At 28.8% G+C, this 26,258-nt stretch overlaps 2 protein-coding genes across 2 annotated transcripts in view; both read right to left on the reverse strand.

Moving 5' to 3' along the window:
* Nucleotides 1-1,863, reverse strand: part of LOC111635544 (monocarboxylate transporter 10-like) — a 66,188-nt gene extending 64,325 nt beyond the window's left edge. The window contains exon 1 of the mRNA XM_023380534.1: nucleotides 1,212-1,863. Within this exon, the coding sequence (XP_023236302.1) occupies nucleotides 1,212-1,581 (370 nt within the window). The 5' untranslated portion in view covers nucleotides 1,582-1,863. The remainder of the gene's footprint in view (nucleotides 1-1,211) is intronic.
* A 20,426-nt stretch (nucleotides 1,864-22,289) lies between these two features.
* LOC111635543 (cytochrome b5 reductase 4-like) overlaps nucleotides 22,290-26,258 on the reverse strand; it is a 49,407-nt gene continuing 45,438 nt past the window's right edge. Inside the window, exons 14-16 of the mRNA XM_023380533.1 lie at nucleotides 24,516-24,602; nucleotides 22,605-22,763; nucleotides 22,290-22,528 (exon numbers count right to left, since the gene is read on the reverse strand). Of these exons, the coding sequence (XP_023236301.1) occupies nucleotides 22,474-22,528; nucleotides 22,605-22,763; nucleotides 24,516-24,602 (301 nt within the window). The 3' untranslated portion in view covers nucleotides 22,290-22,473. The remainder of the gene's footprint in view (nucleotides 22,529-22,604; nucleotides 22,764-24,515; nucleotides 24,603-26,258) is intronic.

Below are 26,258 nucleotides of genomic sequence, written 5' to 3' on the forward strand. Positions count from 1 at the left end.
TATATATATATATAACAATGATGCTTACTCTAACGTTTTAAATGATAAGCTATAAAATTTTACAACCTTCCAATGTTATTTTTATAGTTTGATAGGATAAGAATTCTGTAGAGGCTTCAATGATGAGGAAAAAGTATCTAAAGTAATAATATAAGAGCAACAGATAACTACAAATAATGCTTTATAGAATCTAATTCAACGTTCTATTCTGTTTTTTAATAATTTAATATGAAAATATATTACAAAATCTAAACAAAATTTATAAAATAAACGTCAGGGATATCTGTATATCAATGCAATATCTTATTATTTATATATCTCGAATGGTTACATATGACTAGTCAGTAAAATAGTATTTTTTATTGTTTTAATAAGGCTTGAAAGGTACACAGACAACTTATCATATAAACTTTTTCTTTTTATTACTGTAAAAAATACTTTTTAATTAAAAAAATATTATATCCGGGTGTTATACAAGCAGTAGCATTTCGTGCTATAATAGAAGCTTTATACCAAGCGATGAAACGTGCAAATGATATCAGCGACCTTTTATGATAATGATGCTGGAAGTAAAGTGAAAATCGTGCATGAAATCCATCCTCTTATTTTATACAGAGAACCTTTAATTGTTATCAGTTATCTTCATACATATTGAAAAGAAATTATATCACGATGTGTACAGTACATTAGAAAGCGCAGGGGTCTTACATACAATCGATTGTTTATACACTGTGATCCTTAACCAATTTTTCTAGGAAATATATATATATATATACACAACAAACTTCACTTCTGTATATTTGATAGAATGTTAAATCAATAGTGGTCGTCGTTACACTCGATTTAGGATAAATACTATGTTGTTTCCAGGCTTTTCTCTTATCATTCTGTCTTTTAGCTTTTGTATAGAATCGCAGAATCGATTCCTTTTTATCAAAATAAATAAAACTAAGTCTCTACTCTTAAATAAATTTCTGAATGTTTTTCGATAAGTTTAATCTTTGAAGTTAAAGTAGTAAGCAGTAATTATGATACGCATCATTAAAATATCGAATCAATCGTGTTTTTGCATGGCATCGTTAACTTTAATGGCATTTTACATTAAGTGTTCGCCATTGATTTGCATAAGGCTTTAAAACAAAAAAATTAGAAGAAAAGAGTAAATTTTTATTATTATTATTTGTTTTTATAAATAAAAACTTTTGACTTACCAGCTTCCATGAGTTTCTCGTTACCGAATTGCCTTAACACTTCTAGATACAGAACTCCGTAACTCAATTGTAAGCCGGTAGTCATACAGTGAATAAGAAAGGCACAGGCACAGATAACCCAACCCCAGCCTCCCTCGGGATAATAATGTTGCCTGATAGTAGAACTCTTCAATTCTTGGTGTTTGAGAATAGACGGTCGATCTCTGGGTTGTTCTGGTGTTCTATATGGACCAATCGACTGCAAGACCGAATCAACCTCTCGTTCTCTGGGCGGCGGGGTCAGGCTGGTTCTCCTGGAGGGTAAGGAGGAAGACCTAGGCCGCCCAACTGCCGCTAAGTCATCGGGCGATTCTTCGCTCACTTCGTTCATACTATAAGGGACGTGGCGGGCTCCAAGAGAAGTTCACACCTGACATATTCCTAGACACCCGAAAGGTGTTTTGTTCTGGGCTTTGAGAGCTTGACTACGCAGTCGCGATTTGTTAAGAATGCGCGCGTAGTTCGACACAACTCCATTGACCACGTGCACTTCACGATGTGAAGCCGCTTATAGATCAGGAACCCGTTGCTAGGAAACAGTTGCCAGGGGATACGCAGACTGTCTGCACCATTTAAGGTGATTGGGGTACAAATTTTCGATCCGGCAAAGAAAGGGGGCACCGGCTGATGACTTTTAAATGAGTTAATCTTTCCTACCAGAAACTTAATCACAGGGGTGAGTCGTTACCTTTATTTATTTATTTTTTCCTCTTCTTCTTTTTCCTTTTTAAAATATAAATTAAGCACTCTTTCGACGCCATTTTTAAACGAAACTTAAAACATATTTCTTTTAAATTAATTAAATTTTAACCAATTTTTAATATGTATTTTTAACAAAAGAGGGCGCTGGTTTTGGTAACACCCGACGTAATTTAATTAGACCCCTTTCATGTTATTAACTCTTTCTATAAATTCTCGAGATAGAATAAACTACTCGTAGAGTTCTATCTCTTAAATCTATCTGACGTGCGGTACGTGCATTTAGTATGCTCCTTGTGATCTTCCATCACAACTGTCACCCAAAAAGCTACCTGAAAAGATAGCATTAACAGAAGAATCTGACACTGACACCCGCAAAACGTTTCATTTTACTATTATTTACAACTATATATATACCGGATATGGTAAGAAGTTATGCAAAATGGAAAAATAATGGACTTTAACCGCCCACAACACGCTTTAAATTGAATATGATTGAAATATTTATAAAGGTCACGCCAAATATTTGCTTTATAATGGCTTCAGGCTATATAAAGTTATCCAAATAAGCTAAAAACTCAAAGGAAACCATTCATATATTATAATAAGACATAAGAGTTTTGGCCCATTAAGAGCTTAAATAGATTTATAATGTAAATATTTATAAAAATAATATGAAATATTATCTGTATAATGTTTAAATCTATCTAAAAATATACGCAAAAACTGTTGAGATGTTCGAATAATTAATCATATATATATATGAAGATTTAGCCCATTAAAATTTTATGTATATAATTATTACCCACAACTGAATGTAATTAAAAAGCCACACCAAAGTCTTTGTTTTCATTAGTGTTCGTTCCCATCTAAAATTATTCAAATCAACCAAAAAATCTATACAAAAAAAATATCGAGACATTCTAGTAATCTTCTTGTCTACGTGTCTACGGTATATGCAGATTTTACACCAAATACTTTTGAAAAAAAAAAACAAAAAATTGTATCACATTACGGTCTTATTTGTAAATAATTGTTTTACTACCCGACAAACAGACCAAACTCTAAAATAAGTGAATTTGCGTGTACAGAACAGGTTCCTTTGTGAAACTTGTCGACAACTTTTATCCTGTCACCCACATTCTTTCTTAGTTTATCCTGAAAACACCGCCTATTGATGTGGGCAGTAGAAACCATGAGGGGGGTAATTACCATTACGTCAGCAGGTGGCGACACCTTCGTTTGTCGTCGGTGGTACCTCAGGTAGATACGCCTCTATACGTTACAAATGTACCTACTTAATTCACATTTGTGTGATTTATTCTACAGGTTTGAAAAGTCAAACACGACGAACCTTTAATACAAAAATATCTAAAAATAAAATACTATTAATAAATTACAAAAGCTTTATTTTAAGACACTTAAAATACATATAAATAATGTAAACAAAACGATTATATACGAAGCTTTTTTTATAAAAAAGACGAAAATAAATCCATTTATATTTATAAAGGCAACAAGAAATTCACAGAAAAATATTAAAATTAAAAAAAAAAAAAATCACGTGTAATTTGCTGTAAAATGTTTTCATTCTTAGATAAACACGCTCTGTTTAGCCTGAATGGGACATAACATAAGATAGATATTCTCTTCTTTAAGTTTAATTTCAGTCGAACAAACGTTATCCATTAATCGCAGATTACGAGAAAATGTATCATAGAGTTATGAAGGGGCATTTATTTTTCTGTATTGACCGAATTGCCTTTAGAGGATTTACTAGAAAACAACAGAAAAATCTCACAACAAATGTTATAGATGATATCGTCAATGTAAGGAAACTTAACCGCTAGAGACCTTGTGCTAGACACGAGATAAATATAAGGGTATTTACATAAAACCACTCCGCCTTAACTATCTGTAGCCACATAAATCACAACTTTAATGTTTACTTCTTATCACTTATTGCCCTTCTGGACGGTAAGGAAAAACAGGAAAATACAAAAAAACATAAATCTTGAAGGTTGAAAAAATAAAAATAAAAAAATAAAAGTAAGGAAAAGATTGACGTCACATATACGAAAAAATTATTCTTTTTTTTTACGTTAAGAAAATAAAATTTTTATATAGTTACTTAGTAATAAAGATATTAATATACCTATAAATCTCATAAAAGTTCTTATTATTTTTATAAAGAAAAATTTATAATTTTCTTCTGGAAATTCTTTTCTAAAATTAGACATTTTCATTATCTTAATTAAGTGAAGGATGTTCTATTTATATTACAGATTTATTCTTTTCTTTTCCTGTTTGTCAAATATATAAATGCAAACACAACTTACTTTTCTATCTTCTTAATTACAATTAATTAATTAATTTATTAAATTTAATCATATTATTTTATATTAAAAACAAATCTATTAAATCTTATCTTAAACTTTATAATTATTAATATTAACTGATATAAAGTGTGTAGTACGTTCGTTTGTTGGTTCTCGAATTATAAAGTTTAAATTACGTTTGTAATACTTTTATTCTGTTTGATTATGAAATGAGAGGAGGTGGAAACATTCACAAATATGGACCACTCATCTTTATGAGATATCTTTACGGCTCCGAAAGTCATAAAAATATGTAAGTAAAGTCAATAAAAGAAGTAATAATGCATTTTACATCGTTTATCAAAAGAAATTTTAATTTATATCACTCATGTATCATGTTTTTTTTTTACATTAAAATATAAAATTTTGTGGGATCTTTCGTCGTATTAAATACTAGATTAAAAGGGTGGATCCACTGGCCCGCTCTATATTTAGGTCTGCTCTTGTATATGTAACAAATAAATTTAAATTGATAAATTTTATTTTAAATTATTTACACTTTCACAGTTATAATGAAGTAATTAATTTTAAAGCCAACCATTTAATTACAATGTAATTAATTTGATAATAATCACACACTGATGCTATAAAGATAGAAGAAACCTTCTGAAGGATACTAACTGATTAACGATTCATTAGAATAGAACGGTTAATGATATTTAAATTAAGTTTAATTAATTTTATTGTAATATAATGAGTTAAATAGATGAAAATCGAGACCAGATATGGAATCGATTTTCCCCCCATTATTCAATATGAGTTTGTTATCAGATGATTTCTATTTTAGATCAGTATAATTAGATATACATTACAGAATTCATGTGGAATCTTAAGAAAAATCCTTCTTAGTGGATAAACTAAATACTTCACAGTTTTATCTTCTTTCTGCTAGTACTAAATTTCACACGAGAGTTAATAAAACATCACGAGAATATTCTCTCCCCCTTTTTTTTCTTCCTAAGTTGAGAATTCATATTCTGAATAGCGATACGTTTTAAAATGCGGCGATTTCAAATATTTCTAAGAGAACGAATCTTATAATCCATATTATTCTTTTATAGATGAACAATGAGAGATTTTAATCATGCTGCATTTCTTCGTCGCATTCTTTTCTGACAGCTTTATTCACGCTCGTGCATCTGAGAACTCGTTTCTTAAATTCCTCATCTTCTCTTGCCTTCTTTCTAAAAACCCCCCTTCTCCATTACTTTCCACACGTTTCTAAAAGTCATATAATAAACATAATGCCGTAATCTCAACTCAGATTAGAAAAATTGTCCGCATTCTAAAAAAAAAAAAAAAACTTCTGATTCATTATACTTATAAGTTCTATGATTATTGATTCAACTTAATGTAAAGATCTATACTAATAAAGTATACGAATTTAATATATATAAACCTATAATCGATACCGAAGATACAGGAGGTCATCAACTTTAGGTGTCAATAAATTTTCAGGCAATTTTCCTTTTCTATAGATGACTTTATCCTGTAACATTTTAAAAGACAGGCTCCACAACGTCGATATAATTAGATAGATTCTATTTAGAAGCCGCTTTTGTTTCTTTAAACACTTTGATGTATCCGCGACCTTATAATGTATAACTATACATGTTCGACCGGTTAATTAATCTTTGTTTTGAATACTTAAAACACTCATTTGTTGACGTTGTAGAGGAACTAGAAATGATTATCTCCCCCCTTTTTTTTAACGTGTATATAAGAAAATATTATTTAAAAATTACAATTTCTTACGCATTTTTTCTTAAATTTACTCCCTTGATAAATATTTAATCGAGTGATTATCCATCTCTGCAGGATACGTGTAATCCTCTCGACTTGTTTAAACAACCATATTTACTTCTTAAACAGTTACCATAAAAGAATCATTATTCCTATCCTTAACATAAAGAATTATTTAATAATTTATAGGATAACTTTAGAAGGGGGAAAGAAATATAATATATAGTCTAACACTTATAAACTTTCATTTATAATTTAAATAAATATAATTCTAGCTTCTGTATTTATTTTATTGTTCTCTTTAGAAAACTTTCATGTGTTTTAAGCATGGAATAAGAACGTAAATTAAGAATTCATAGGATTTACTATATATATATATATATATATAAAATAATAATAATAATAAGAAAGTTGTTGAAAGGTTTTAGTAGTTTCGCACATGCTGAGCATTAATGTTTGTTCCTTGGTAAGAAACTCTAGGAAAAATTCATCGCAGCAGTTACTTAATGAAATTCTCTACTCCCATAAGTTATAACATGATCACATTATTGCAGCTATTAAATAAAAAAATATATATATATCTTCAATCTGTTCTTTATTATTTAATCACATTTAAATTGATAATTTATTGAGGAAAAATAAGCATCTGTGATTAGAAAAAATGATATCTAGATCGGAATTTTAGTAGANCATATTTTAGACCCTTCTAAAAATTTTCAACGATATTTAGTGTTTCATCGTATATAAAGTTGACACGGGAGCGCATAAGTTCGCTTTATTCGAACTTTTCGTCTTAATGTTCGATTTTATGTTCGAATTTATATTTATGAATGATTCGGGAAGATCCAGTTTATTTTTTCAATTTAATAAACCTGAAGAAGAAAACGGGTTACGAAAACGCTTGTTATTCATCGTTTAGTGGTTGCGGTGAATCTTAATTATCGTTACTCCAGTGTAGTAAGCAGATAACTAAAAATTTTCTAATTAGTCTCGGAAGAGGGGGGATCTAATTCTTGCACTTGGTGAAAATGGGTAAGAGCGGCTATAATCTAATAATCTTAATCTTTGCTATCGTTACTTTTCGTCCGAGCAACGCCGGGCTCATATTGATATATAATAATGATGACTAAAGCATGGATTGTTAGCCATATATCGCTCTCAAATTTTAGTTATGCAGTTCTACGACAGAGTCTCTCATCTGTATTTTCATATTTAATTTAAAAGCTTTATCAAATCACTACATGCATTCTGAGTAATACAGCATAGAAAAGTTCATAACAGACTGGTTATATTGCATTGTTTAAACATATATATATATATATATGATCAATGAAAAATAATATTATGATATCAAATAACTCCTTTAAATTCCTTTTAATGGATTTTGTGTAACGAGAGAATAGATAATATATAGATCTATTTAGATAAGAGCTTCAAATTATGAATTATTGATGATCACCGTAGGCTCATGTAGGCTATAAAATATAGGCTTGTATAGTAGAAGAGGGTTATTGTACTATAATAGCTACACCATCTTCTATCAGCCAGTAAATGCCGTGTGTTAGTGGCAGAGGCTTCCCACCAGGATCGTCACCCCGTTTGATGGCCCCCCAATGGTCAATGTTTGGAGTTATGACGTATGAGGTCATCTCTGTAATAAGCTTTTGATATGTTCTCTCGACTACTGTTTCTTTCTTTCATAAATTCCATTTTACATCAAATCAGCAGAATAAAATCTATTTATTTTCTTCTTTTATTTGGATTTCTTTAAGGTTTTTATATAACATTTTTTTAGCATTAATTAATTAATTATCTAAAGGATTTTATTACTAAAAAATGACAATTAACGTTAAAATTATTCATTTTTTTTTAGTTTTATCCTATAAAACAGTATTTCTCAACCTTCAAGAATGATAAAAGATTACAATGCTAATCTATAAGGATGCGATTCATCTTAAGAAGTCGCGATCTACTAGTTGGGTATGTAAGTGTTAAATATTAAAAATATTATATTAAAACTTTATTTTTTTAAAGATTTATCAAAGTTTAATATCCTATTAACATTTCTTTCTTTACTGTCAAATAATTTTTATCACGATTCCAATTTATAACTAAATAAAAAAATATTCTCTCTTATCTTTTGCAACCGAACGATTAATGAAAGAAAAAGATTTTCGCATGGTCGAGTTTGAACATCTCCATTAAATTATCGATCTCTTATTGACCCAGTGATTTATGATAAACGAAGTATCTGCATATTGATATCTTCACAGAATTAATTTTTCATTAATCACATTATCTTAATCAGCCTATATTATCGTTTGCAATCTGAAGGCGTTCAGAGCCGGCTCAGAGAAGATTCTATGGATAAGCCACTAGAAAGTCGACTTTAGCATGACATCACGCTACTTTTCTTCTTCCATCGAGTCGTAATTTAAAACTAGAACAGCCCATCTTCGAGCCAGACTCATTAGTTACTGTCTGAGGCACGTCTTACTTGTACAATGCATTAATCTCATCTTCTAATCACGATGTGCTAAGATTTTAAAACTGTAGGTATGGTAATGGAGCGATTAAAAAACCTCAATTAAAATTTTATTTATGAAATATTACACTCCAAACGAAAGAAGAAGAAGAAGAAGAAGAAGGGGAAGAAATGATTATTAATTACTTATTATTTAACACGATTTAAATTAGCATTAAAGTTCTATTAGCTTTGGATATCTTAATAAAGTGTGGCACATAAAAATGGATTAAATAAGAAAAAATGAATTTTATCAGAATCCTACGGTGAAAAATATAAACAAGTTAAGTACATTGGGGTGATAATGTAAAAAGATATTATCTGTGTGGTATGGTGATTGAACGAATGCCTTCACGAAGGGTGTCTTTCATTTAGTTGCTCAATGATAAATAGAGATTGTCATTGGTGCAAATGGCTTAGACAGTTCTGTCTTTGTTTTTGACAAGAGGAGCGTATCTTAGTGTCTGTTGAGCCTAATGACTCTATCTATAGCTCACACACACACAACCATTTGATAGAAGGATCTTCGTTCTGCAACACCGAATTGGTTCCTGGAGTGTGAAAATTCCATTAATAGAACGAACGAATGGTAATTGAGCGCATAAATCGACACAACGTCGTAAATCTTTAAAGATGACTTGATTAATTAACCATTGTTTAAATAATTATTTAGTTAAAATTCTATAATTTGACTTAATATCGTTTGTATGCTAAGTTTGAACGGAAAATTCAATAAAAATGTAATTTATTTAAAGATATTTTATGTATTAAAATAATAATAATATTAATAAACCTTATATGTTTATACTAATGTAGATAATTAGAATAATTAATATAATTTTATTAAAATTAATTAAACAGGTAAATAAAAAGTTTTGCTTAGTTTAAATTTGAACTATTGATATCTTTTTACTTCTGTCTTCTTTACGTGCTGCCATTAAAGGATCCATAAGGAAGCATTTATCAACGAAGCAATAAATTCGAATGAATTTTTCTAGCATTTTGGAAAAGAACAATCCAGATAAAATTGGAAAGAATCAACTGTAAGTAACAACTTCTGGCAATTCCATCAAATTACCGGGTGACGTGGTGGACCCTTCTTTTTTTCTTAACAATTCTTTTCACAAGTCACCAATTCTGTCAAATTACTTTAAACGTCATCCGGGAAGGACATTTCATTTCTCTAAATGTCGAATCTCTGTATTTCCAACGATTATTTTGCAGCTTGACTGTTCTATTCCCCAGATATGATATCATTCTTTGTTTTTTTTTTTCTTTTATTCGTATATATATACACACACATACGCACCATAGAAGTAAATTCTCCAATAACTGTATATCATTTCACTTCTTACTTTATAAATAAATTTATTATATATTTTCTTCTCTTCAGTGTATAATAGAAGAAAATTGTGTCTTCTTTAATTTTACATCTAACGTAACGTTTTATTTAGAAAACTTCTACGAAAAAAGTTTTCGTTTAAGAAGATTTACTCACGGATTTTTTGTAAATTTAGCAATTTAAATTTGCTAATTACGAAAGGAAAGAATGTCGGTTCAAGAACCTAAACCGACATTTTCCAAACAATTAGTTAAATAGCTATTTATGCTATCGAGACTTATAAGATTTCTTTCTTAGTCTATTAAGGAAAACCAGGGATTTTCATTCTCTACTATTATTGCCTGTTTCGCGCTATAGTATCATTTCCCGAGTAGTAACATCGGCGACAACATTCTACACGATTCTTCTTTACATCGACCCATTTTTTGACTAGTCTAACAGTAATGGCGAGTGTTACATCAATTCGATAGGCCGTTTCCGAAATTCTCTACATCATTTGCAATGCTCAGTTTAATAGCAACCGGATGTAAATCAATCTAGAATGGATTTCAGCTACTGTCATTGCTTCTCGGCACCATATTAACTGTCAGCATTTATCGGTTTGTGGTCGATTTTTTTTTTTTCTTTTCTTACACGATTCTTCATCTAAATCTCTAGGTACGTAAAATGTTCTTCTCTTCTTACAGTTTTTATTTATTTTTTTTTAATTTTAAGAAGTAATATGCGAACAAAATTAATCCACAAGAATTTGACACGGATTTTGTACGCTCCACGCCCAGTCTATTATTTAATTCCTGTTTGTATCTAGTTCTGGAACTATATGAGAAATTATCGAGTGCAGCTGGCATCTAAAATGTCAGCGTGCTAATAAGTTATATCCGAGAATACAACGACTTCATTCGTTTCCACGCTTTCTATCAGATATAATTTCACGCTTTCACGGTCGGCTTCAATTCTGTTGTGCTTGTAATTTTGTCATCCATCACAAGCAGGTAGGGGGTAGGTACCGACACACCTTGGACTCACTCGAACCCATTAAATGTTAAATTTAAGATCCTAGTCCGCGAGTTTTGGAGCGCCTTTAAAGTCTTCTTACTCCACGTCGTAAAGAGGAGAATATATATTTCTTCTTTATAACAGATAATTCACAGAAGAAATTTAAAATTTAAAAAAGTTATCGATCTAAATATTCAAATTTGATCATTTTCCACAACAGTGAATAAGAGGGAGGGAATCGTAACTCATTTTATTCGCGTGTATATTCTGATGGATCGCTTAAAATGTAATGTTTGCGGACGACATTTCTTCCTCTCCCCCTTTTTTTATAAATAAATAAATATATTTAAAAGTTAGCCAACAATTAAAATAAAATTTAAACCCGTTTAAAATTTAGTTGTTAAATGAGTAATTGATAGAAAGTTGATGAACGACGACGTATTTGTAAATAGAAGAAAAGTAAAGCGAGTAACTAGTTTGACAAATAGATAAATCTAAATTAAAATAGTGCTATTAACATAATAATTTTCTTTTGAGAATAAACTACATGATAGATGCCTTGAATGTAACAAGGCTATCAGTCGAAAGAAGGTAATGATGACAGATGAACAAATGTGCTAAAGAGTTGTTATCATGGTTAATCAACAATATCACACACTCCGGTTATTTAATAGGTTGAACTTAATTATATTAAGATGTGAAAAATTCAGATCGATGAGTTTGGCTATTGTAGTTAAGTCTTTATTATAATAGCAATGATGATTGCTAGCTCGGGGGCTGAAGTCAAATGTACTTGTTTGAATACATAATGGACGTATGTACCAACAACAACCATCAAAGCACAATAGATTCGATTCTAAACTTAACAAAGATGCAATTATGTTTTAAATAGAGAAGATGATACTGATTAATAATAATACAATTTTACTCTTCTTGATCTTAAAAGGTAGCATCAAATCTATTCTAAAAAAAAAAAAGGTTATGAAAAATTATATAGATTCGCCTTACCTATCCTGTTTCCTTTTTCGTTAATTGATTGATGGATACGTGTAAGATAATTTATTTAAATTAATTTATGGAAACAATCATTTGTAAGTTTCGTTTAACTTTAAATTTTAAGTCCATCATCCCTTATAACAAAAAAAAAAGAAGGAGAAAACATTTAAGTTAATGAGATCGAAACAGATCGCCTAGGAATGCGTGCTCGTAGCATTAAGGCCATGTTATAAATAAGAAAAAGGCATAGATATTTAATTCTTTACGCAATAAATCTCATTTAAAAGTGAGCATTACAACAATTCTTCTTTCGAGTGACAGGTTAAAATCAAGTTGACCTTAGTATCTTTTTCTTTTTTTTTTTCTCCTCGACAGGAAAATGTTCCAGACATTAAATTGCTTCATTATCTAGATCGTGTTTCACCGTAAATTTTATTGTGAATTTATGACTTTTATAAAATTATACTCTTCGAATTGACTATATATATAGTCTATTCAATAGAAAATGTTTCGTATATAAGCACCCTTCAGTCGAATGATAGTGCATTTCAATAAACGATGGGATAATAAATGACCTATTCGTATGACTTATTATTATTTTTGTTTTATTTCGCTAAAGTTTTTGGTAATTTATATAATGAATCTCTCATCTGTACAGATCTAGTCTGTGAGGAAAACAGGTAGATTCATCGATCCACACATCTGCAACCATTAACTGATGAGATCAATCTGCACTCTTATCTCACCACAATTGATATTTATTAGAATCCGATATAGAGATAAATTTATTATATGGACAATTCCATTCAAAATTGACCCCCTTTAATTGAGATCGAACGTAGGATAAAAAAAAAAGGAAATTTCGAAAAAATTCAACAAGAGAGAAGTTTAAATTATTATTATTTTTTTCCTCCCTTGTACAAACTTTCAAAGATTGTTGGACGATAAAAGAAGAAAGGGGAAAAAAGGAAGCAATATTTATGTAATGGTTATTTTTCTTTAACCTCTTCGGTCGTATTTTGAACAAAGAACACGTCAGCATGTCGAAAGTAGAAGTGGGAATCTGTTCCTAACAGAAGACAGTAAACGTCTCCACTGACTAAAATATTTCACCTAGAAGACATAGTCGTTCTGTTTCCATCACTATAGTCGACATTGATGTTTCAGAAAACTATTCTGCTTTATTTACTGATAATAATTACACTTACCTTCATTGAGGGTGCAGTTAATAATATCAATTATCATTTTTTTTTTTAGATTCTTCTATATTTATAAGAGTATCACTCGCAATAATTTAAGATTAGAAAAAAGAATTGTTTCATCATTAATTACGAAAAGTTTTAATCGATTATAAGAGTGAATTTCTAACAATTTTCCTCACTTTTCATTAATTGAGATTAAGATAATTAATTCGATAAAAGTACTTTATCGAATTGGGTGAATGATGCAAACAGGAGAATGACTTTAATAGCTTGTTCACATGAAACAGTAATGAGGCAGAAACGTTTTCATTGTATCCAAATGTTACCGTCTTGTCATCGACAGTCCTATTGTCTGTTCTTTCTTTGACACGTCTCGTCGTGTTTCTCTTTAGTCAAATACATCCCAGACCTGTTATTTTCTTTGAATTTCGTTTGAGTTACTACACGTATTTTATCATTCCACACTTGAGATATGTCTATAATATCTACACAGTGGAATTAAAACTACAGTAGCAGAGATCTTATAACAGTTTTGATAAGATAATGATTATTCTCAATTGACTCTACACCTTTCATTTATAAGTAAAGATAATGATTTTTTTTTTGATACGAGAAATATTATAATTGAAAGAATAACACGGGAAATAGATTTTTAGTTTGGGAATAGGATCCTTCTAACCGACAACTAGTTTATAACACGTTACAGCTGTGACATTCGATCAAAAAGTTGTGTGAACCACTCGTGACAAGCTAAACACATGCATTGAATTGCACACAGCCTGACGGAACTGACAGGTGCAAAATTACGTGAGTTGCTTTTCAGGATCTTTAAAGCCTGAAGCTACTTGTAAATTAAAGTTGGAAGCACTAGCGGCCAAATTCTGCCAAACAGAATCACGAATTCCTAAACATAATACTCCTGCCAAGTGAAAGTAACACAATTTCAACTATAAGGTAATATTTTCAATCTTTGAAATAATAATAATAATAATGTAACGGTTGATAGGGGTGATTTAATTACATCACAATTATACCACGTAAACACCACGTATTTAATTAACGAAGTTGTATTCTTGGATCAAAAATTCTTTAACAATTTAGCTAATTTAATTGATATAAAACATATCCAATGTTTAATTTATATTATTTGTTATTTAACTTATACTTTCTTTTGCTGTTATTCAAACTCCTTAATTTATAATTCATTTTACTTTTCATATTGTTAATTTGCAAAGGGCGTAATACCTTAAATAGGTTATACCTTATTCATCTGTTTATATCTGAGTTACAGTATGACTACTTAATAGGGAAAATAGACGAAGGAAAAAATTTAGCTAATATGTAGTAGAAACGTACGGTTTGAATACAAATTTTTGGCAAAGCTTTTGGGTGGGACTATACCAACATAATATATATATCTTACTTCTTTACGCCCTTTTGAGAAACTAAGAAGGATCGTAAAACATCCATTATGAGTTAGCCAGATCCGGATCCATAATAGAGTTTTCGACCATTTGGATGAGATGCGAGATTGAGATTCAAAGCTCAAAATATGGAAAAATTTCACATCTGAACACATCAGATTCTGCGATAAGACACGCAAACCATTAACAAATGATTAATAATACAGCTCTAGATATAAAATATGGTTTAATATGCCGACAAATGTAAACAATTTGGAGGATTTTTTCTGTATGTGTGGATGTTAGTGTGTTTGGGGGTGACCCAATTTCAAGCTTAAGAATGAGCTCAGTTTTCTTCATTTTTTTAAAAAAATGTAATGGTGATTTTAAGTCGTAGGTAACCGTGAAATTGTGAGGTCCCTTTTACATAAATATAATATAAAATTCATGTTAAAAGTTACTGGATACTGTACAAAATCAATTATTCTAATTGGTGTTGGATTACAAGTACTGTACAAGTCTGGTTTGGTGAGGTCTTTTATGGGTAACTGGCCCATGTTTAGGTGTTACTAACGCGAAAAAAACCCATGGTCATGGGTTCGGATCTCTCCAACGGGTGAGATATGAAACTACGACAAGTGTTTAGTTGTTTAATCTACTTGACCATTGGTGGGCCTGAAGTACTAGTCCATGTATTTACAAGTATTTGTGTGAAGTCTTACACAAAGTCTAGGTTTCTTATAGCTAAAACCCTAATAGGAATTTCATTTTTGAATAAAATAGTATATATATATATATTTTTTTTTTATCCGGTTGCATTACTTTTCCGGCAAAATAGTTAAAATTGTGTGTAACTCCATCTGTTATGAGATTGTATTTTAAAAACTTTTTATATAATTAATTCTTATAAATGTCAAAAAAGCTTAATTTCTTGGTTACAGATGAATTTTCTTTAAAAAATTATAAACTCTAATGAGTAAAATCTTCATTAAGTCCGACTCCACTCGAGATACGACACGTGACCCCCTTTATCTCCCCACTTCTTCGACCTTTAACCACCAAAATTTAATAGCATCAACCCCTCTAATATTCAAATTTCCCTACAAAATTTCAGAAAATTTCGACAAAAATCACAAGAGTTATTAAGCTTCAAATTAGGTGAACAAAATCGTGCCCCTCCACACTAACATACATACAAGTAGAAAATAAAAAAATCCAAAATTTTTTTTTTCTGAATTTCTGTACGTTTTAAACCCTCCCACGAATCCAAAATTGTAAAAATTTTTGGTGTCATTTTTGACCCATTGTCATACTATCCCCTCTTTTATATTACTTTAAAAAATACCAGAATTTTTCTTCCCCGCATTTTTGTAACAATTTAAATTCATAATTAATTACAAAATCAGAATATTAAATTAACGCAAATATCCGAGAACTTCTTAAAACTATTATTATGTTTAAAGAAGAGGAAATTCTTATCTTCACATTATCTAAGCAAATGAGTAGCTTCAATCTAAACCCCCTTTTTTTTTCTTTGTGCAGATACATTTTTTTCTAAAACCAGTCCGTAGATATAAATAATTAAACAAAAGGATGCTGTATATAAGAGAATTTAATTTCTTTTATTTAAATTCGGATTACACGTTACACGAATGGGACGATATAATTAAAGAACTATGAAGTACAGAAGACGTGTAATGAATACGAAAGTCAAATTTATGAAATAAATCATTCCGAGATCGTATAAGTCATCGGTCATCCGTATGTACCACCATAGATGAGGGTTTGTGCCACAGGGATTGTATGCATATTTGTCAACGCATCAGTCATATATATACGTATGTCCTATGGTATTTTAATGGATCTTTTGTCGTGGTTTCCGTTGACAAGCTTATTTATATAAGTATCGATGATTGAACTCTTCCTGACGTTGACAGCTACATGACGACAATTTAATATAGTAATGGCTTCTATATACTTGATTATGATTGATACGTAACTATATAAATACATAAATAAAACATCATTAATTACAAAAAGTATTAACTTTATTAGCGATAAATGAACGGTGACCTTGTTGAAAGTCCATTGTATAAGTGTAAAATTCGCACGAGGGGTTATGTGTTTGTGTGTATGTTGGAGGAGTTGAAAAAAAAATGCCTGAAGTTCAAGAAAATAATTAGTAATCCCGTTTAAAACAACGTGACAAAAACTATCATTACCATTTACAATTTGTCAATCATGAAAACAGTTGGTTGGAGATGGCGAAAAATTCCAGACAAGTGCCAAACAAATAAAAATAGTTATGACTGTTTTAACAAAGATCAACGTCACTTATTCTCCGGGATAAAAATATATTATGTCAGAATGTTATTTTATCTAGACAGAAAATCCCTCCATATACTTAATTCTCTTTGTAATTGCAGCTGCGATGTTCCTTCCATCCTTCCTTCCTTTTTTTTTAATTTTAAGAATCACTCATTTCTTTTTGTAAATTTTAATTTTAGCTCATTTATTCACAATTACAAATATTGAATAATATTCTATCAAATAGAACCTTTCATTGTATATTCTTACAATTCAAACAGAAAAATTAGATTTAAAAAAAAAAGAAGAGGAGGAGGAGAAGAAGAAGCTTTTAAGATGTAAAATAAACATAAGGCAAGAAAATAATGGAAATTTAGAATATATTTATCTGTTTGAATAAGTTATTAAATATCAAATTCTATCTTTTATGTGACCTTTTAAGAATTTTACAATACAGAAACTTGTTTCTCTTTGAATTACTTATCGAATATACTTCCTTGCTTATGTTGATTCAATTTAAATATATATATATATATATATTTACAATTGATACAGTCTGTTAAACTACTTCTTTTCTTGTTACAAATGTAGAAAAAAATACTTTCAGTTGGTCAAACTAAAATAAAAATTTTATTACCGCAAGTATTGATATTGTAAAATTTTATGATAAGAGTAGCTTCCTGGTATAATTTATACATTTCTATGCATACACAACTTGGAAAGGATAATAAAGGGAATAGGCTGATGGTATTTTTTAGGGGATTTTTAAACAATAATAAAAAAAAAATTTCATTTCATTTACTATTTATTTGATGTGGAATAAACTTCTTTTCTGTTATATAAAATGAAATCATATCTAAAATCCATATATATATATAATGCATTTTCTAAACACTTTGATGACTTCATAAGTTTCTAGTAATGTTCACTTACAGATGTTTAAACAAATGAGCTTGTTCTTTCGTATTAAATCTGTCGTATATTGATATGATAGAAAGAAACGTCGTGAAAACCACCTAAACAGACCTGAAATCCTCTTTAAAACTAATCGAGTTTTCCCTAAAATTCCCACTAAAGTTTTGTTCCATGTGCAATGCATGTAAAAAGATATTAATCTTGGCAATCCAGAGAAACAAATTTTCAATTTAGGGTATAGGCAACGTGGGCACAATTAAGCATAAGTATTACGTAATGAAGCGACTTGAACAGATTCTCGCGTGAGAACAGTAATGTCATGTGATTTTTAGAAGCTCCTCTTTGTCGCTGAAACTTCACTAACCAACACGGGCAGACAGTATATTCTCACCCTAAATTTCCCTCCATCGTGCTGATTTATCCCTAAATATAGGGGGAAAACTCATAATTTTCCATCACTATACCAAAAAGACATCATTTTAAGATTAAAATTTAAAAATTTTCCCATTATTAACAAAGGAATCTGGTTATATCATTACTAAAATTTCAAGATTGTGAAAAGGATTTTTGAGATTTTTGTGTATTATATATGTATTTAGCCATTTGAGATTAGGAAAAAAATCTTGAATATATACAAAATACTATTTACTAATATTATATTAACATTTTAAAGAAGATAAGGGTCAGTCATTTAAGTCTTCAGACAGTTTCGAGGGAGTAGGACTATATTTCCCGAACCAATAGTCCGATTTTCCTGAAAATTTCTAGAAACATTCCCCCCTAATATGCAAACCATCCTGAAAAATTTCAGAAAATTTCGACAAAAGAAACAGGAATTATTAAGCTTCAAAATGGGTGAAAAAAATCGTGCCCTTCACACACTAACATCCATACACACAGAAAACGTTTTTGCATTTCTCCACGTTGCGTTGAGTGTAGACAAATTTTGTCTACACCTAAATAATGGAACTTCAGCCACAAAAAAAAAGGACAAAACAGAATATCACTTAAAACTATTAAGAATGCTCAATTGTAGAATCATTATGGTAAACAAAGAGTACCATAGAAGATAGAACCTCAAAGGCTCACAGTACTAACATGATGATGATGATAATCTCTTGATTTACAAGAAAAATCCTATCATTCTGTAGACAAGTCATGGCTCCCTCATATAGTAAACAATACTTCATTCATAAGTACAAATAACAAGCTGATTACTGTTATAATGTGACAAATCAACTGCTTTTATTTCTCAGTTCGAAAATTTCAAGAAAATTCAGCATTCTGTCTAGTTTTGTTCACTTAACTTTGCTTCCAGGAGTAAAATTTGACAACAGGAAATTAACCAAGCAAATATTATTGTCTAGGGAACGATTAGAAGAATTACAACTGGTCACTTAAAAGGGATACAAGACCACCTGGGGAAAAATGCAACGTTCACTTAAAATAAATGTTAATTTATATGAGGTTCGAGTAATGTAACAACTTGTGGCATTTTTAAGGGGCATTTTCTGATTGATCACTTAAGCGAGGTGTTCACTAGAGTGTTTGATGTCTCCGTGGGCCTCTGTGCCTGGCGGAGGCCCATGGAGACCTCAAACTATAAATAAAACATATAATTTTATAAGTGTTTTATGAAATCTGTACAAAATTTTATAAATTTACGTTTTAATTAGGTCTACTGTGTTTGATAGCGTATAAGATGTTTATCTCTTGGAAGCTGAATGCGGCAATACAACACATGATGATGTCAATAATGAATCTAAAAAAGTAAATTTCTTAATCATTTGTGCCTCTATGTCCTTGACCAAAAAGAATGAAGTAAATTTCTTCCTTTAACTGAATATTATGAATCAACACGACTTTATGCAATGAAATTCCGTGCCTTAAAATACATTTCAAGTACCCTCTGTCAGATTTCACAATTATATTGTAGAATGCATACTGAATGATTTGTCTTAGTAAAAAATAGAAAATATGTTGTAATATGTTTGTTTCAATTAGTTAATACTGTAAAATTTATTTTTAATTTACTACTTTGCTGATTGTTTTATTTAAATGCTTTGTAGATATTAAAATAAAAAATGAAAAAATATTTTCACTTTATTATTAGTAAACTATTGCCATGTTTAAAAATCGAAAGCATTTGAAGAGTTCATATGCAAAAGCTTTAAAAAAAAAAATGAAGAGCTTATCTATGATCTGAAAGTAAGAGGCATTTACATCATTAAAATAGAATTTACTAAAAAGCAAAAGGATTTTATATTTGTACAAAATTTGATGTCTCAATGCAAATAATAACATGTCCAGTGCATAGACTTAACTAAAATCTAAGCAACATATCAAAATTTTCTTAATAACAAATTACATTTTGCATTTGAGCTTACCAACAAATTACTAAGTTCGACTCAAATTGGAATTATTAATTGACTTACAAACTACCTTGCGCACTTTTCCATCTGTATAATGTTTCTTGTGCTCCAAAATTCCAGTTTAGCTATGTATAAGTCTGAAGCAGGCCCCAAATGGAATCAAAAAAACATTTGCTTAGACTAGAATTTTGGAGTACAAGAAATATTACACTGCTGGAAAAGTGTACAAGGTGGTTTGTAAGTCAATAAATAAAAATTACATCAAAAATTAAGGAGGAAATTTAAATTAAAAATAGTAAGAATTGAATGTCATTGGCACTTTTAAATGAATTATGGTATCTAGGAGTGATGCTTATTTAAGTCTTTATCAATTGAGAAAAAAAATAGATTTTGGGATTCTGAATAGGAGATCCATATTAAAAAACTGCGGCAAAAAATTATTAATCAGCAATTTATATGTGAAATATATAAGAATTGGTAAGTGTACTTTATTTTTGATCTGAGCAATATTTTAATTTATGAAATGTTAATAAATATTCATCTCTAACATAGTTTTTATGCTTATTTGATTATATTTATATCATAGTTCTGTATAAAATCAAAGTGAATCATCATCATGAAACTAAGAATATGTTAAAATTATAAATAATTCTATATTTAATAACGAATCAAGGAATCAAACACCTTCAGATTTCTTCTCAACCACTTAAGGACCTTTATTCCTCCTCTCTTTTCATCTTGTAAATACTAAGAGGATTTTTTTTTTATCTTTTTAATCATATTCATTACAAGTTTGGCCATTATTTTGTGGTACACAATGTGGATGGCTAAGTATTGACCAGGTACCCCAATCTCCAGTTACGCAAGTAGCAACACAACACAAACATCTTCGGAACTTGTTTCACGAGACTAGGTGCTCAAGATGGGACCCAACATGTCCAAGACAGACCATCTCTCCATAAAATTCCTGGGGTTACTTATCTGAATTCAATCCCAGGTTCTCGACAATGATAAGCTAACGTCTTAACTGATTTGGGAATTTGGACATCAATACGCAATCTGGCTATTCTCTATTTTAAAACAGAAAATTGTGATAAAACATTTATAATATTCTATGTACTCTAATTCAAATTCTCTATTGTTACAAGAAATTTGTCTTATGTTTCAGTGAATGTTTATAAGACAATTTAAAGCAATTAGTTTAATGGAAATTGATTTCTTTTACTCTGATAAAACATACAAAAGCAAATGTGTTTGAGTGAGAAAACAAACAAAACCATTAGGCATAATCAAAACAAACGACGAATCATCTTAAATACTGGCTGATCTGCTTTATGCAAATAATTTTTTGTTTTCAAATGCAGTCTTGACTACTGAAGAATACTTCACATTATTATATTGAATTTTATGGTGAGACAGCATCACAGTATATAAACAAACATGGTCAGGACTGTTTAAAAAATATATGATTGATATAAATTTTATATATAAATCTAGTTAAAATTTTCAGAATAGACATTAATTTGTAGGTTTTAAATTCATTATATTACAATTTTTTACAACTAATAAAAAGTATCTCACAGTGTGATTATTATTTATATTATATCAATATGAGATTTTTAAAATCTAACAATTATATCTGAGCTGTAACGGTACATAACACATTGCATCAAGGATGAAAAAACCATAGAATTATGAAATTTAAACTGTTTAGAAAACTCATTGATGATGATATAGTCACTTTTTAATATTAAATGGCATTTTATTACTGATTTTCTCTAATTATATTGTTATTATGAAATTTACATTAGAATATCATTATTTAACTAATTTAAATAAGTAGAAATTATAACAATTTCACACAAGATAACATAGTTCTGTATAAAATCAAATATAAAATCTTCTTTGCTAGAGAACTTATATTTCATCATGGCATAATAAAATGTAAGTTCTCTAGCAAAAAATGTTGTAAAGAAAGCAAAATTTAAACTGTTTTAATTAAAATCTTCAACTGTAGTTTTGTTTTGCTTTTATTAGAATATGCTTTATCATTTAATAATCATTTACTGCTGTTAAATTTAATCTATTAATAATTTTTCTTTTTTAAAAATTTGACAGGATGTATCTTTAGTGACTATAAATTAATCAATAAAAATTCAAACTATAGGGAATGAATTACTTTATTACAACAGGCAGCGCATTTATACAATCCACAACTGTACATAATGTTTTCTAGTTTTAGGACGGGTATACGTGGATCCGAGAAAAATAAATAAATAATATTTACGATCCACCAATTACAAATTTCTCACCGACTCCATGATTTTTCAAAGCTGGCAGTTCACTTTATCCCAAAAAGGCATGAATATATTCTGAACTGTATTTCATTTCTTCTAAATATCTGTGAAATTATAATTAAACAAATGAAATAATTTTGTTCATTAAAAAGTTTGTTTGAAAATAGCTTCATGACTTACTGTAAACATTTTTTGGTAAAAATAGTAGGACCACATATGCATATCAAAATATCTTTTTCATTTTGGGGAAGTAAACTTTCTAAAAGTGATTTTTGCACATGTCCGGTCAGACCTATCCATTTCTCGTGAGGTTCAGATAAAACATACTTAACTTGAAATCTGTTTAAAAAAAAAAATATTAATAAAAATTTTTAAAAATGAGAACAAATTTGTGATTTAAATTCCATGTGAACATATCTTTTCATTTAAGAACACTGTAAAAAATTACTGGTTATCAAAGAGCTTTTTGTAATTTCTAAAGAATGAAAACATAGCCATATAACGAGATTCAGTGGCAATATTTTAATGTAATCAGTTAATGTTGATAAAACATTTATTAATGAAAAGTTAAACTTTTAAAATTAAACTTATGAGTTGTACTTAATGTATAATTAACAATTTTATAATTTAAATTCCTAATTTTTTTCATTTCAGTGTTATATAATCTTTGATATATAATTTTATTTTCTGAATACCAGTACAGCCAATATATTGTATTAAGCAATGTACATTGTACTTCTGTCTGTCCATAACAAAGAAAAGAAAGTGTTATAATAAAAGAAATAACCTTACAATTTTGAATAACGATTACAAACTGGTTCTGTCATGACATAAAAAAATTACAATAATTTGAAATGTATAAAAAAGAAAAAAAAAATATGCTAGTTAGAAAGCAGGAATGAATATACTGTATTTAGAAATAATACACCACAATATGCTATCCACGGAACATTATTTTTGCTTTTTGTAACAATCATAGACAAGTTTGTCCTTTTACACTAACTGGTTTCTAGAACAAATAATAATTAGAAAGTTGCTTTACTCAATTTTTAAAAATTTTTACCCTAATATATTTATATTACATTTAATGACAATGACAATTCTACAACTACATAACTACATTCAAATTGTAGTTGTTATCAATAGTTAAAACATAAATAAATAAATATCTTGATTAAGTGCTTTACTGATTATATTTCAGCTCCAGTAATGATATATATTATATGTTCACATTTTTTTTAATATTGAAATTTAAATAACCATTATGAAATTAATTCACAGTAGAAGACAGTAGTTACATTTAATTGAATTACTGTACAATATTTACATAATTAAAATGTATTTACTCTATTCACAATGAAGTCATATTTTTGTGGACAACAATCCTTATTAAGAATTGACATTCATGCTTAAAACAGGATTTAAACTTGAAATCTATCTAATAAGGAATAAAGCATTAATTTCTGTCATGAAAGTAAATTAATTTATATTATTAGGCATAAATTAACCTTATAATTGCATATTATTTCTACAATATATGTTAAACATCAAAATCCAAAAATCAGTCAGAACCTAAATCTTCCTGTCAAAAATGATCTAAATAAAGCAAAAAGCAAAAGTAAAATTAATTCTAAAATATTTAAGACGAATGCTTTGTTATATTATTTTAATAAGTGTAATTTGGAACACTAAAACATCCCTGTACACTTTCAATAAGAACTTCATTATGTTAAATGAATGTAGGCACTAAAATACAAAAATTACACTAAATCTGGAAACTTAATCTTGTCTGTACTGATGCCTACTGATCAAAATTAATTAAAACTTAATTTACTGTAATAGCATCATTGTAGAGAAAGGATAGTAGTGTGTATTTTATGAATACAGTAAAAAAATGTATCACTAAATAGAGGATATCATTCAATCAGGAGAAGTTTTATGTTAAAGCTAATAGGAATTACATAGGAAATTATATTTCTTATTGTTACAGAGGGATTTACAGAGGGGTTGTAAGAGGGATATTGATAATCCCTGTACCAAGATTTGTTATAAATTTAAATTAAGCAAAATATTAAATCTTAAAAAACTTACCTTTTGTTAGATTTTTCCAACGCATTTAATTCCTCATGCCAAAATATATCCTTCTCCTCTCTATTAAAAAATACTAGTAGAACAGTCCTATTAAATACAAGAAAAACAGAATTATTATTAATTGAACAACATTTTTTCCAGAATGATTTTTAATATTTATTAGAAATTAAAATTATTATTAAGAAATAATTACAACTTTTTAGATTGTCATATGTTTGACTAAAACATTGGCATCATTAAGATCTATTTATAAAAATGTGCAAGGTTATAAATCAAAATTAAATTTTAGAACTATAGATTAATTTATTGTGGTTGACTAAGTGTTAATATAAAGCAATTGTATTTTAAATATTAAGAAAATACATAAACTTCCACTTATAGGACCTAATCGATTCAAAGAAAACTCTCATTAAGTGAGTTGTCCTAATTCCCACGAGCTACGTGTCATAAATTGAGATTACATTCCTAGAAAAGATAGTTTTAACTATATAATATCACACACGAATAATTGACAAAAATACATCACTTAATATGGCATTTCATAGTCATTAAATGCAGTCTACTGTATAATAATGATTCAGCTATCTCTCTAAATAGAATGCTTAAGTTAATCCTTTTATATAGTTTAAAAAAAATAATGACCTGTTTCAAAATAATCTCAAATAATATCAGCAGCTGTTTTATTTATTGCTAATAATAAAAATTAGAAAATAATCAAAATTTACTAAATTTACTAAAACTTCTGCTGCTAATGTTTCAGAAAATTTATTTAATTTTAAAATTTTTTTTTAATGCATCCAAATTAAATATTTTACTGTGCTTTTTGAATGAATTAATTTCAGAAATCATTAAGAAACCCACACTGAAAATGATTATTATCCTATTTCATTCAATTTAATTTAATTTTGTTCAATTATGCATTCTTAGTATTTCAAACTAATGAGACCAAAAACTTTCAGCATCAACAAGAAAAATACACAGAAATTTCTTCATTTATTAGCTACACTACTTCAATTAACTAACTAAACATTGAAAACTTATACAAATATTACAGATAAATTGCAGTTTATTAATTTTTATAAACATTTTAAGAATTATCACATAAAGGAAGTCAGTAATCAGGTTACAAACAAACACTTACAAAAAAGCAAAATCCTACAAACATTTGGGCACTTGTTGCAACACCTATCGGCTTCTGGAAGAACATGCTGTTTAAAAATCTGTTGATTGCTGTCAGAGTCAATGCAGTAAATCTTTATTCAAAATGCAAATGTTTTCAAGTGACGAAGACATTCAGGAATGTACTGCAATAACTACAACATCATGTTTCCAGAAGCTGATAAAACATTGAAGCAAGTGCCAGAATATTTTTAAGAATTTTGTTGAAATAACATTAAAAATTTCTAACAGAACATTTTTCTTATTTTTTTTTTTGATAAATGTCTCACTTTTATTATCAGATTACAAAGTCAGTATATTGTGATTGGATATGACCTTGATGATAAACATTTTGCAAATGCAAATATATGTAATGATTCCATGAATTTACTTTAGTCAGAGTTAAAGTATTAAAATACTGTCATATTTCTGTTTCTCTTTCCTTTTTTAGAACTTATGAAAAATATAAAGTTAACAATTAATAAAAATAAACTTAAAAAATATACAAGGTTAACAAATTACAAATAAATATAATTTAAATTTTTATTTAGAATTCTTTAAAGATTCAAATTTAAATGGAATGTT

The sequence above is a fragment of the Centruroides sculpturatus genome, unplaced genomic scaffold, assembly GCF_000671375.1.
Source record: "Centruroides sculpturatus isolate CEXI.00-Female unplaced genomic scaffold, Cexi_2.0 scaffold1012, whole genome shotgun sequence".
Taxonomy (NCBI): Eukaryota; Metazoa; Arthropoda; class Arachnida; order Scorpiones; family Buthidae; genus Centruroides; species Centruroides sculpturatus.